The sequence below is a fragment of the Diospyros lotus genome, chromosome 1, assembly GCF_014633365.1.
Source record: "Diospyros lotus cultivar Yz01 chromosome 1, ASM1463336v1, whole genome shotgun sequence".
NCBI classification, from domain to species: domain Eukaryota; kingdom Viridiplantae; phylum Streptophyta; class Magnoliopsida; order Ericales; family Ebenaceae; genus Diospyros; species Diospyros lotus.
The window spans coordinates 28264195-28277087 of record NC_068338.1 but is presented as its reverse complement, the minus strand read 5'-3'; the positions used below and the strand labels follow the sequence as shown (position 1 = coordinate 28277087).

The following is a 12893-nucleotide window of genomic DNA, read 5'->3' as shown; positions in this document are numbered from 1 at the left end:
GCTTCGTGAAGCTCGGAGATGTCAAAACCAATTGCGCCACAGAGACGTGGTTTCTTATATTACGCATCTCTTACTTGTAACTGTTCAATTTCTTGTGATTTCGCTTTCTTCCGGAGAAGAGATGACAGTTCCGTGTAGGAGAGAGCAAAGCGAAACTAACAAAATTAATTAAATCATAGGTAAAAAAATAATTTTATTTTAAAAATTTGCATTCATACTTAAATTACCCAAATTGTCCCTACCCTAAAGAATTGGTAGAAGCTGGCGCAGAACAATTCTTACTTATCTATTTAATCATTTTATTTTTAGATAAGTTAAATAAATTATTTTATTTTAAGATTTTTTTGAATTTAAATTTAAAGCTTAGTGAAATTATTTTTATCCAAAATAGATATACCATTTTCAATAAAATTAAAATATTATTATTAGTATCAAAATGAGAATTGTTATAATGATTAACCTAAATTTATATTTAAATTATTTAATATTTTTAAAAATGTGATAACCAAATTAATTTTATAAAGTCAAAATTAAATAACTTATTTGAGACTTAACTAAAAAGAGGAACAAGTCTCATTTGAAGACTTTTAACACTTTTCTGAAACTGTAAATCGAAGACAGCAAAGGAAGATAAAGGAGAAAACAAAGGGGCAGCACGAAGGTTCTAGGTCCAGAGAGAGGGGGGGGAAACCTAATGCCGGCCGCGTTTCGATGTCACGGATAGCTTGTTGGCGCGCGCAGCAATCATTTGGAGACGACCTAGGGTTTCTTGGCCAAGACATTTACACACATAAACCCTAGGAATCAGAGATAAGCTCGGAATGTCTGTCTGATCGATCACCTTCCAATGCACTGCAGGTTCGCTTCGTGACCTCGAATTCCACTTGATTTATAGACCTTCCTCCTCTCTGTGATTCTGTTCAGTGTGATTCCTTCCTGGTCTCGCTTGTTTATCGTGCTTGTGCCAAAATTTGTTGTTCCGTGATGTCGGTTACTAATGTTTAACACGGAACAACCATTTCTTCTTCATGTTTTTTCTCTCATCATTTCTGTTTCATAAAGGTTAGGGGGTGTTTGGCTCCGCGTTTTGACCACTTATAAGTTATTGGTGAAGCTTAAATGCTGTATAAGCTTATTTAGTTATTCCTTGGCATTACCGTTCTACGCTGTTTTTCGTCATCGCTCGTGTCTTTTATTGCTGTTTTTCGTCATCACTCGTGTCTTTTATTTTGACTGTGAAAGTAAATTGTAGGTGGAGATCTTGTAAAATTGAATCCAAATCACAGTTTTGTGGAATCGAATCCATGGTCTGCGAATCACACCTTATCATGGTCTAGGTCCTGGACAAACTTATCTGAGGCTGTTTGGCTTATCCATTTTTTTCATAGCTTTCAAGTTATTTGGCTTTCAAGTTAAAAGTTAGATAACATTTAAGTTGATGATGTGTCTGAATAAATATGTTTTTAAGTTATTAATTAATATTTATGTGTTTAATTTAAAATAATTTATAAGTTATTAAAATTTGACAAAAAGATTAAAATAGATATGATGTAAATTTTTATTATTAAATATTAATAAATTATACAGAATTATTAAAAATATATTAATACAATATTATTATATATTATATATGTTGTATATAATAATAATATATATTATTTTGTGTTATATATATACATATAACATATAATATATATATATGTATATATATATATACGCTGCACAGCAAGAAGAACAGCGCTGCACAGCGAAAAGGAGAAGAACAGCGGCCGATGGTGGATCTGGAGGAGGGGCGACGGCAGCAGCCCAGCTGGAGGAGGGGCGGCGGCGGCAGCAATCGCCAGAAGCAAAGGGAAGATGGAGAAGAGAGCAAAAAGGGAAGATGATAGGAGAAGATGAGGGCAGAATAGTATTTTCGTTGGTCAACTGTGCAGCATTTTTTGCCGGGAAATTCTATTTGCAACCACATATTTTACTCTCCGTAACCTACTTTTAATATTCCTAAAATATCCTTAAATAAAAACTCATATTTGCCCTCATTTAAATAGTTGAAAATTAACTACTCACCATTACTCCTCAAGCGCGTGCACCCACTTTCTCACCCACCATCGCCACAATCATTTTTTCAAATAGCAGCAACTATAGTAAATCAATATAAAATAGTAAAAAATTATTAATATTTTTAAAAATTAAAATAATTTCTCAATATTATCAAATAACATGCATTTATATAATTTATATTTAAAAATAACATAATTTATAATATCATAAACATCGATCATTAGTTAAATAACATAATTTATATATATTACGAATAAATTAAATCACATAATTTACGAGGAGTGATGAATTAAAAAAATAAAATTAATTAAAAATTAAAAAATACTCTTCCCTAAAGCCCCGAACCCTGGGGTTCGGGGCTTGGGGGATACCCCGAAACTTGGGATTCGGGCGATTTGGATTTCTCCAAACTTTGGGATTCGGGACATCCCCTATCCCCCGAATCTTAAAATTCGAGAGATTGAAGGAATTCCGAATCTATAGATTCGGAGAAAATCAATTCTCCCGAACCTTGAGATTCGGGAGAATTGATTTCTCCTGAACCTTGAGGTTCAGGAGATATATATATTTTATATATTATAATATATATAGTTATAATTATAATTATATATATAGTTATACATAATTATATTACATAAATTATTATATACATACATATTATATATATATAAATTATTATAACTATAACTATTATAAAATATAAAATATGTATAATATATATAATTATTATAAAATATAAAATAATAGAAAATCAATTCTCCCGAACCTTGAGGTTCGGGAGAATTGATTTCTCCTGAACCTCAAGGTTCAGGAGATATATATATATATATATTTTATATATTATAATATATAGTTATAATTATAATTATATATATAGTTATAATTATATATATATAATTATACATAATTATATTACATAAACTATTATATACATACATATTTTATATACATAAATTATTATAACTATAACTATTATAAAATATAAAATATGTATAATACATATAAAATATAAAATTGCAAGTTGCCCCTTGAACAGCGTGGTTCGAGGGAGCCCCAGCCCCCCGAAACTCTCTGTTCGGGGGGCGGGGCTTCCCCCGAACAGCGTGGTTCAGGAGAGCCCCAGCCCCCCGAACAGCGTGGTTCGGGGGAGCCCCAGCCCCCCGAAACTTGCTATTCGGGGGGCGGGGCTTCCCCCGAACAACGTGGTTCGGGGGAGCCCCAGCCTCTCGAAACTCGCTGTTCGGAGGGCGGGGCTTCCCCCGAACAATTGGGTTCGGGGGTGCCAGTTCCCCCGAACGCCCAGGTTCGGGTGCTAACCAAGCGTCGGTCGGGAACTCCGACGAGTCCCAACACTATTACATCTACCATGAAATCAATTAAACTAGAAGGTACAATTTTTACTGGTTATGCGATTTGGAGGACTTCAACAGGCTGGATGAGGCAAGCAAAGTCGGTGGCGCTGTCACAGAAGAAGAAGAAGAAGAATAGGGTTTGATGCGCGTGGGTGTAGTTTTTGAGAGTTGAGTGTGTGAAGGGTATATTTGGTATGTAAATGGTTGTAAAAAGTAGTAAGTGTGGCTGTAAATAGTAAAATTTAATATTTTAATTAGAATGGTTACATAGAGCAAATTCTATGGTTGTAAATAGAATTACCCTTTTTTGCCGAAGCTGGGGGCACAGCTTTTGTAAAACGCTATTCCAATAACTTTTAAACTACACAGCTTTTCAGCTGATTGTCATTGCTAAACACTTCGCACTAAAACGCCAGATAGCTCATATGCTGCATAAGCAGCTTAAAAGCGGTCAAACCGCTAAGCCTAACAGCCTCTTAGTTATTCCTTTGTTATAAATTAAATGTGCAGCTAAACTTAGATGCTACTTGACGGCAGTTTGAAAAAGCTCCCCAGTTTTTCTCAAAATGCTATACATAGTTTTTAGAGTAGATCAAGTATTTTAGAGTTTTGCCCTCCAACAAGTATGATAGTCAACCTTATCCCTCTGCCCTTCATCCCCTTCTCTCTGTTGCCGCCTCCATCTCCATCTCCATTGCTGCCTCCAGCCCCATCGTTGTCGCAGCCTCTAGCGCCATCTCCTTCTGTTGCCTCCATCGCCACCTCCATCTCCATCTCCTTCATCGCCTTCAGCCCCATGGCCGCCGCCGCCTCATTACGTAATCGCGTTTGCCACCTCCATCTCCATCGCGATTGCCGCCTCTGTCCCTTGCCCTTCTCTTTGTATTTTTATATTTTATATATATTTAACATACATATACATTTTAATGTCTCAACATATATATATATTTAACATTTTTATGAATTAAATCTAAATTTATTTAAGTAAAAAAATATTATATTATAATATTTTTTTAATAATTATATATAATTTATCAAGTAAAAATTTTATCAGTTAAATATTAATTTATAATTTATTTTTATTAAAAATTAATATTTTATAAATTTTATTTGTATTATTTAGTAACATGTTCATTTTAGTCTTTTTATTAAGTTCTAATAGCTTATTAGTTTTTTCAAACTAAACACATAACTATATAAATGATAGCTTAATACATATTTATCCAAACACATTATTAACTTAACTCCTAGTTTGCTTTAAAGCCTTACATGGCTTTTAAGTAAAAAGGCTTAAAAGTCATCTTAAAAAATGGTAAGCCAAACATCCTCTAAATCTGCCTCCCTCCAGCAGGCGCTTTTAGGCTGAGTTTTTAAATTTTTGATCTGTTATAGGCTTCAATCCTATGGTTGCGTGATTGATCTTTTAGTCGTGTGACCTTGTTATATGACGCCGTAATAATGTTCTCTTTAATATCAGATGTGGCATTTATGCTGCATATGAATGCCTAGGGAACAACAAATCGGTGTCTCTACAATCTTGGACTTCTTAACTTGCTTCCTTGTATCACCTACTGAGCCATACCCCATCTACTTTAGTTTTTTTAATACCATCCTCATTGTCTCACTTATAAGCTGAGCTCTTATGGTGGCTACTGTTCTTTGTGACCCTTTCAGTCTATTCCATCAGCTCTCTATCAGTGACAACTGCTTTTTGTGCCTCCTTAGTCTATTTATTAAGGTCAACTAGTTGTGGATTAAGTAGTGGAGGCATAGGTTCCTTACATCATTATTACTGATTCCTAGCCCTTTCGTTCATTTCATATTTCTGGAGGTAAAGTAGTTATTGATTGAGCACTGGAGGTTCCTACATCATTAACAAACTCACTTCCCGGATTATCATCAGCACTGTTTGGTTTCATATTGCTTATTTTTTAATTTTAGGAAATTTTAACAGATTATACATTAAAAACTATGGATTGAATTTTGTCTTTGCAAAATATGTATGCCTGGATGTAGTCTTGAGCTGTGTGGACATAATTCTGTTTCTAAAGGTATATTATGAATTACCATTTAATTATCTTGTTTTAGTATTTTTGTATTTGTGAAATTACATATGGAAAACTCTATTAATGACTGCCAAATGATGTATAGTGCACCATATTATACAACCTCTCATGGACACACAGATGCCATATTCAGGTCGGTTGACACTTGTGTTTGTTTTTTTGGAGCTTTTCCTTCTTTCTTTCTTTTTTTTTTTTGCTTTATTTCTTTTTATTTGTTTCCCTTTTCTTTTTTCTGTTTTGTTTTCAACCTGAAGCCTGAGGTCTGGTGGCTTTAAATGAGTTGTTCTTGAAATAATATTTTGATGCTTCAGTTTTATATCTTTTTGCTGCCTTATCTGGTGGCTTAAGAACTTATTCTTACAAACCTAATATATTTTCTCTTTTGTGCCATTTTTTTGATTGAAAAGATGTCTATAGAAGGAATTTTTTACCAGAAAACATTTATCATAACAAAAATCATATTTCCTTATTTTTCACTTATTTGATATTTATTTAAATACAAGGTTTGCATACGTTGCTTACTAGTAAAATATTTTATCTTGATTGTGATCCTTCTGAAATCATGAAAGAAAAAAGGACTTAAAAGAGTGGAGTACTAAGATGAACTAAAAAGATAGTAGATGGCAGCACACTGAGAGATGGAAACAGATTGAGATAGACAGGGCTATTCCTTCTTTCTCTCTCTCTCTCTCTCTCTCTCTCTCTCTCTATATATATATATATATATATATAATCTCTCTATACGCACACACATTCCCCCCTCCCCCCTTCTATCTTCTTTTTTTGTTTTGTTTACATTTCTTCCACATTCTTTCCGCTCTGGTGATTGCAGAAAACAACTTTTGAATGAACGTTTAAAATTTTTTTGATAACTTTTCTGTCAAAGTGTTCTACCTTTTTTGTGGAATCTTTTTCCCTTAATTTTTCAGATTTTCTTGCAGACTTTCAATTCTATTTGACCCTTTACTAGAATTTTGTCCCTTGATTCTTTATTTAAGTTAACAGAGGCTTGATCATTCTGCTTTAGCTGCAAATCGTTCTTGACTGTATATATGTATTTGTGATTTTTTTTTCCATGAATTGCTTGCATATATTTTCTCTGGGGCACTTGTAACTTCTGAACAAATTCCCTGAAGCAAACATCAAACCTGTTTCTTTGGTTTCGTGTGCATTACAGCACCCATGGCACCTGAGCACAGAAAGTGTGAATTGAGGATTTCTTGGAATTTTGACAAAGGCTTTAACTTGCTTTTTTATTTCTTTGGTTTGGTAAGAAAGTAAGTGTGTAAACTGGCCTTTAGGAGGCTTTGACTTTCTTATTTGCAAAATAATATTGTAATAGTGGATTGGTAATGTTCAATTTTGCATATTGTATTTCTGCAATATATTAAGTTGGTTTTTCTCAGTTTATTTATTCTGTACTACATGTATATATTTATCTGGTATTATCTTTTTCTTCCTACTTGTAGTTATAATAAGACTTCAGGGAGTGGGATCAAGGCTTTTAATCATTGTTACTATATGTACTCAAAATAAAAAGAAAAAACGGGCTTAATGATTCTGATATGCATTAATCAATAATGCCTACAAGACCTTCTATTGAAGCTAACCCATAATTTTACAACACTGATTTCCAAACCTTTTGCAGATTCTTCCATTTCTAAATGAGATTAACTATGTTTATATTTAGTTTGTGCAAAACAAATTGTAATATTTGTCAATTGAACCTATGAAGTACATGTATCTTTCTTCTTTTCACCTGATAAGTAAGTGCATGGATCCTGTTCTTTTGAATGCATGTACTCTAGGAATCAGGTTATACGCTTTATTTTTTTGCTTTTATATTGCTAGTGTTTGGGGCACTTTGGATCTAACCCCAATGCCGCTTCAACTTGGGGTGATATGGAAAAATTCAGACCTATCACTATTTAGGTTCTTCAATTTTAGGGACTGAAGCTTTGCATACAGAAATATTACTTTGTTCATGCAGAGTTATATCTGAATTTGATGACATCATATCCATCAGCTGATATTCAAATGGTGGATGCTTGAAATTTTCTATGTACTCACCTTCTTCTATATCAGAAAATATGAAATTGCATGACTAATGATTTTTTAGTTTTTTTTTTTCCCCATTTTGAGGCTAGGCATTTCTTCCTTAGTTGTTCTGCATGCTGATCCTTATTTCTTGTCCTTCTGTGTTCTGTCTAATAGGGTGCAGCAATTGATTTCTATTTGCATAACTTGTACATGAAGCGAAAATAATGTTCTTATCAAAACTAGTGCAACATTTGTATTTTCTGATATCAGTGTCTAGTGTCTCCTTATCTTCCAGGAAATATAAAAACCTTATAGTTTAATTTTTGAAATGTGGCCATATATTATAGAGGAACTTGCACAACTATTCTTATCCTTTCTTTTTGAGAGTAAAAGGGAACGGCATCATTATTGTCACTTAAAGTGGTTTCTTGAGTTTATGATGGCATCATATAAGTTGTTAGGGGCTTGGTGTTTGTTGTCTTGTTTTTGTCATAATTTGTTTGGGGTTTAGCTTTTTGTTGTCCTGTCATAGTTTGTCCTTTTTTTCTCTTACTCCTTTTCTACTCTGCAACAGCAAATATGATTGTGAGACAAATGGGTTTTGGTGCGTTATTGGCGAAAAGTTTCATAGATTCTCTTGCTTATAGTTGCACAATACAAGGCCATCTTCAAATTTCTAAATTCATATTCACCCAAAAGCATTAAAACAATAATTTTTATATTGAATTAACAAGAACCGTCATTTTATCTCTCTCTCTCTCTCTCTCCATACTTGGGTTCAAACCAAAAAATGTAAAAATCCAATGACTAAGTACTCAAAAATGCAACCAAACTCCTTTTTTGCTGTTAAGGTAAAATCGGGCTATCAATCTCTAGAAATCATAAAAAGAAAATTAATTTCCTAGTGTTTTTTTCCTTAACATAGATGAAATTAAAAACCAAAAAATTCTTGAAAATGATCATAATATAGGGGGAAGTAAATAATAACATATAACACTGCATATTACTTTCTTTATCTTATTTTATCTTTTGCACAACAATCAAACATTTGAAATTGTTTTGCCAATGTTTCTTTCCATTCCTTTCCGGAATTCCGAGAGAAAATGCAGCATAAGGGCAGGATTGTTGCCTCCTTCTTCTCACAAGTCTAGAAACAAGGGGGATAGGCAGGCTTTGAACCTTCATAGAAAAACTTTCAAAAGATTTATGACCTGTCACTTGTACCTTATATTTTCCTTACAAATTCCAGAGGCCAAAAGTGGCTGAGGGTAGAGGTGGAGGTATATTAGCTGATAGAAATGATTCAATTTTCAGCATATGATTACTTATTCTTATCCTAGCACTAACATCTAATCTAAATGATGTTGCAGTGACATTTTAAATTCCAAGCCACTTGGAACTTTCTTGTAGATTGACAAGGTGTACATCGCTAATTAATCGAGTGAAGCAACGATAATGGCTCAGGAAAGATCATTGCAACAAGGGGAGAAAGCCACCAGTGCCAAAGTCCTCCCGGGCGAATACCTGGGGCGGGTTCTCCTGGGGGACTCAGTGTCTGGTAGACGGAGGTGCCCTCCCGGGCAACTTTCTACTTCCGCCGGGTCCTATGACACATGCTTCTCGAGGCGTGCTACAATCTCGAGAAGGAGTGCCCAAGTCTCGACAAGAACCTTGGGAGCTCCGGGGGGAACTGCCCCACAGGTTCTTTCTGTCGAGGAATATCAACAGCTTAAAAGGAGTTATGATGAATTGAAGGCAAGCCACGAAGAGAACTCAAAGGCACTTAGGGACCTTACAAGTTTTGTGCAAGATGTTCTGCCTACCGCTAATCTGCCCTCATCAGTAAGGCGTTTAGTCTCAAGAGGAGACAAGCCTCATTCGCCTTCAGTTCATTCGTATATACCACCTCGGACTCCTCAGGGGCCACATCGTCATATATCCACTCTAGAAGGGAAACATATGAAGAGGCGAAGACAGACATTTCATGATGAGGCACCCATCAGGGTCACATCACAAAATCCCTTGAAGTCACAAATAAAAAGGATTGTTGAGGAGGTACTTGAGAGGGAAAAGACTATTTCCGCCCGTGACAACTCATATAAGAGAACCCCTTTTGCAGCCAATCTGTTGAGGCGACCACCCCCTCGAAAATTTAAACTCCCGCAATTTCCTGTCTACTCTGGAACGGGAGACCCCATTCAGCATGTGCAACAGTTTGAGTCTCTGGTACTCCTGCATGGATGGGATGACGTCACGGCTTGCCATGTATTCACCTTGACCCTAGTAGACTATGCTTATAACTGGTTTTACAAGCTTCCTGAAGGGTCTGTCTCCTCGTATGATCAGCTGCGACGAGAGTTTCTCGTGGCCTTTTCCATAAATGCTTCACAAGCAAAAAACCCTATTTATCTGCTCTGTGTTCGCCAAGAGCCGCGTGAACCACTAAGGCGTTATATTGATCGCTTTAGGAACGCCATCTTGGAAGTCCATGATGCACCGGCTGATATGGTATCTGTGGCACTTATGCAGGGGACAACCTACACCCCGTTAAAGGAATCTTTGGCATTTGATAAGCCTACTTCGTTGACTGATCTTCTCTTGCGTGCCGACAAGTTTGCAGTGCAGGAAGAGATACTCAATAGCCTTGACACTTCAAGCAAGGGAAGTCAAGGCACTTGGAGACGTGCCTCTCACTTTTAATGCGGCATCCATATGCCTGCGGGCATAGGCGAGGTGCGCCAAATCACTTGGACAAAATCCTGGTTTTTTGGCATTCTCATATTCTGGTTTTCTGGTATTTTGGTGTTCTAGCATTCTCATGTACTAATTGCAGATGTAAACTCTACTCAAACCACGTGAACAAAAGCTTGTGTATCTGTTGACTGCAATACGGAATCTATGTTTATTTTTATTAATGGTCTTATGAGTTTCTATATGACGTTTAGAACCAGGGATTTTGAAATGTTGCCCGACGCGCGCAACAATGAGAGGGCGAGCATTGCCCCCCTCCTCCCGGTAGTCCGACGCGCGGACAACATATCACTCCTCTTAGAACCAGTTCGAAAATGTGGCCTTTTCTTGTTTCTTGTGTCAGATTCCCTGTTTTTTGGAATAAATTTTCATTACTTTGGAAAAGAAAAGTGAACAGCATTCAACAGATGCAACTCGTTTCCATGAAACCCAACAGCAAATGAAAAAAGTGGCTTCAAAGATGGAAACACCTAGAAGTTGTTTCCGTGTTGGGTTATTTAATTTCACTCACACTTCCAGATCTACACCAGTCACATTCGTCCTGAGAATCTGTTAGATATTTTTCATATTTATTTCTGTGTTTGTGTTTGCAAATGACTTGCACTCCGTGGGGGCTCAGGGGCAATGCCCCGAAAGGTAAACAGAATTTAAATATGAGAACTAGTTAGTAATTAATTAATTACTAACAAGTTATGTCTAAAGGTTATAATGTTTCGAATTAACTAAAGACACCTTTATTTTTATGATTAGAGAGATACACCTCTTCCGAACAGACATCTATCTTCTATATATAATATGTTTACTTCTGTCATTTACAATGATTAGAGAACAACGTCTCATATCTCATTCATTCATTCGACATCATCAGATTTTCTAAAATCAAGTTTCTCTTCGGCTTGATCAAACTCATCACGGTTTGAATCAAACATGAAACTCTATTATATCTTGAGAGAGATTTTCTCTAAACCCATTAGGGATAATATAGACACGGAGAGAAACATCTCTTAAAAGATAGCGTCTTACGTGCCTTGGAGTCATTCAATCTTTGATATATTAACCACGTTTTTTCCAACAGAATCAACATGATAGTGCGCTCCAGATCTGACAATCAGCTTTGATCATCCTCCAGCAACATCCTGTTTTGACAGTGGGCTTCTTCCCAGGCAAAACTCAACAGCTGAGGATCTAAACATCTAGGAGATCCAGTTCTGGAAGAGGACAACCAGTGAAGAGTCGTCCAGCACTCTTGCCTTTTTCAGTGAGCTCCAAATGGCTGACAGGATGAGCAAGCTCCACAACTGCCAAGCACGCGCTCATATCAATAACCCAGAACTAGAAACTCCACATGATTCATCCAGCACTCGCACGCAACTGTGGTATTTATCCACAGCACCTATAAATATCAGGAGCAAGTTCGTATTGAAGATCCAAGCTAGGTATTTTAGACCCTTTTACTTTATCTAGTTGATTGTAGTGTGGAGACAAATTGTGATCTTTGTCTCTTTAAAGCCTTAAACCCGAGTGAGGAGCAAGGATCTTGTCTCTGTTTATTTGAAATTTGTGCTGTTTTTATTCTTGGAACATGATCAACATTTTGAAGAAAGCCAGCTTGTCAGATGTTGGGGCTTTTGTGTACTGATTTCATGATCTTTGGCATTGATATACAGTAAAAAATTGAAATAATTTATTAATGATAATGTTTAAGAAGGGAAAATTAAGTATCAAGTGGAGGATTAAATGACATTCATTTTCTGCCTTATGTGGGTTTTACTCAAGTATGCGTGTTCTTCATTTTTGCTTGTGGGCTTGATTTGGTTGCCAACGAAATGCATATATGGGGAGGCTTAGAAATTGCACTTTCATGTAAACGTGATTTTACTATTACTAAAATTTTCACATTTAGCTTCGTGTAGTTGTTCCTTGTAAATAGATAAACTAATAGTGTATCTCGTTGTCTGCCATGTGTGGTATTTAAGTGCTGGATGGTGGATCAATCTAACCTTTTTCTGTTGTAGTTTTCTGCTTATGGTAAAGTAGCCGGCATTCATTCTCTCTCTATAATGGGAAATTATCTGTTGCAGAATTCTTTCTTGTTATGGTTATAGCTTCTATTACCATTTTTCTATCATACCATTATAGTATTTCCACGGGACTACAAGAAACTAGAAAAAATGTTCTCATAAGTTTGCTAGTGTTGGCAACTTAAATGTTGGTTTATGGGATTGCGGAGGCTTTTAATACGTTGTTTGTTGGTTCATGGGATGGGATTGCATTGCTGATAGAATTTTGCTGAAGATTGGTGGCTTGTTATTCGTGTGGTCATGTGTAGGTAGTTATTACTTTTTCCCTCATATTCATATTGTGGCGTATTGTATCATGTGGAATGTAGATCGAAGGAATGGATGACGTTGTTTAGAGGTTTAAAAGAAGAGGAGGAAGTCAACGAAGAGCGACGGACAGAGGACCTTCAAGAAGCAAGAGTGGACTCAGCTGAGGGGGAAGGATCTGCTTTTATGCCTTGTGCTTGCTTCCAAGTAGGTTAATTAGATTCATTCGTGTGAAAATTTGTAATGCTTATGGTTCGTTATCTTGGTTGTATGGTAGCTCACCATTTGACCATGGA

General features: G+C 35.9%; 1 protein-coding gene across 1 annotated transcript; it reads left to right on the top strand.

Moving 5' to 3' along the window:
* The first annotated feature begins 550 nt into the window (after positions 1-550).
* Positions 551-10430, top strand: LOC127799057 (uncharacterized). Its single transcript, XM_052332771.1, has 2 exons — positions 551-858; positions 8890-10430. The coding sequence occupies exon 2, from the start codon at positions 8975-8977 to the stop codon at positions 10217-10219; it is 1245 nt and encodes a 414-aa protein (XP_052188731.1). The 5' UTR covers positions 551-858; positions 8890-8974; the 3' UTR covers positions 10220-10430.
* Positions 10431-12893: the final 2463 nt, after the last annotated feature.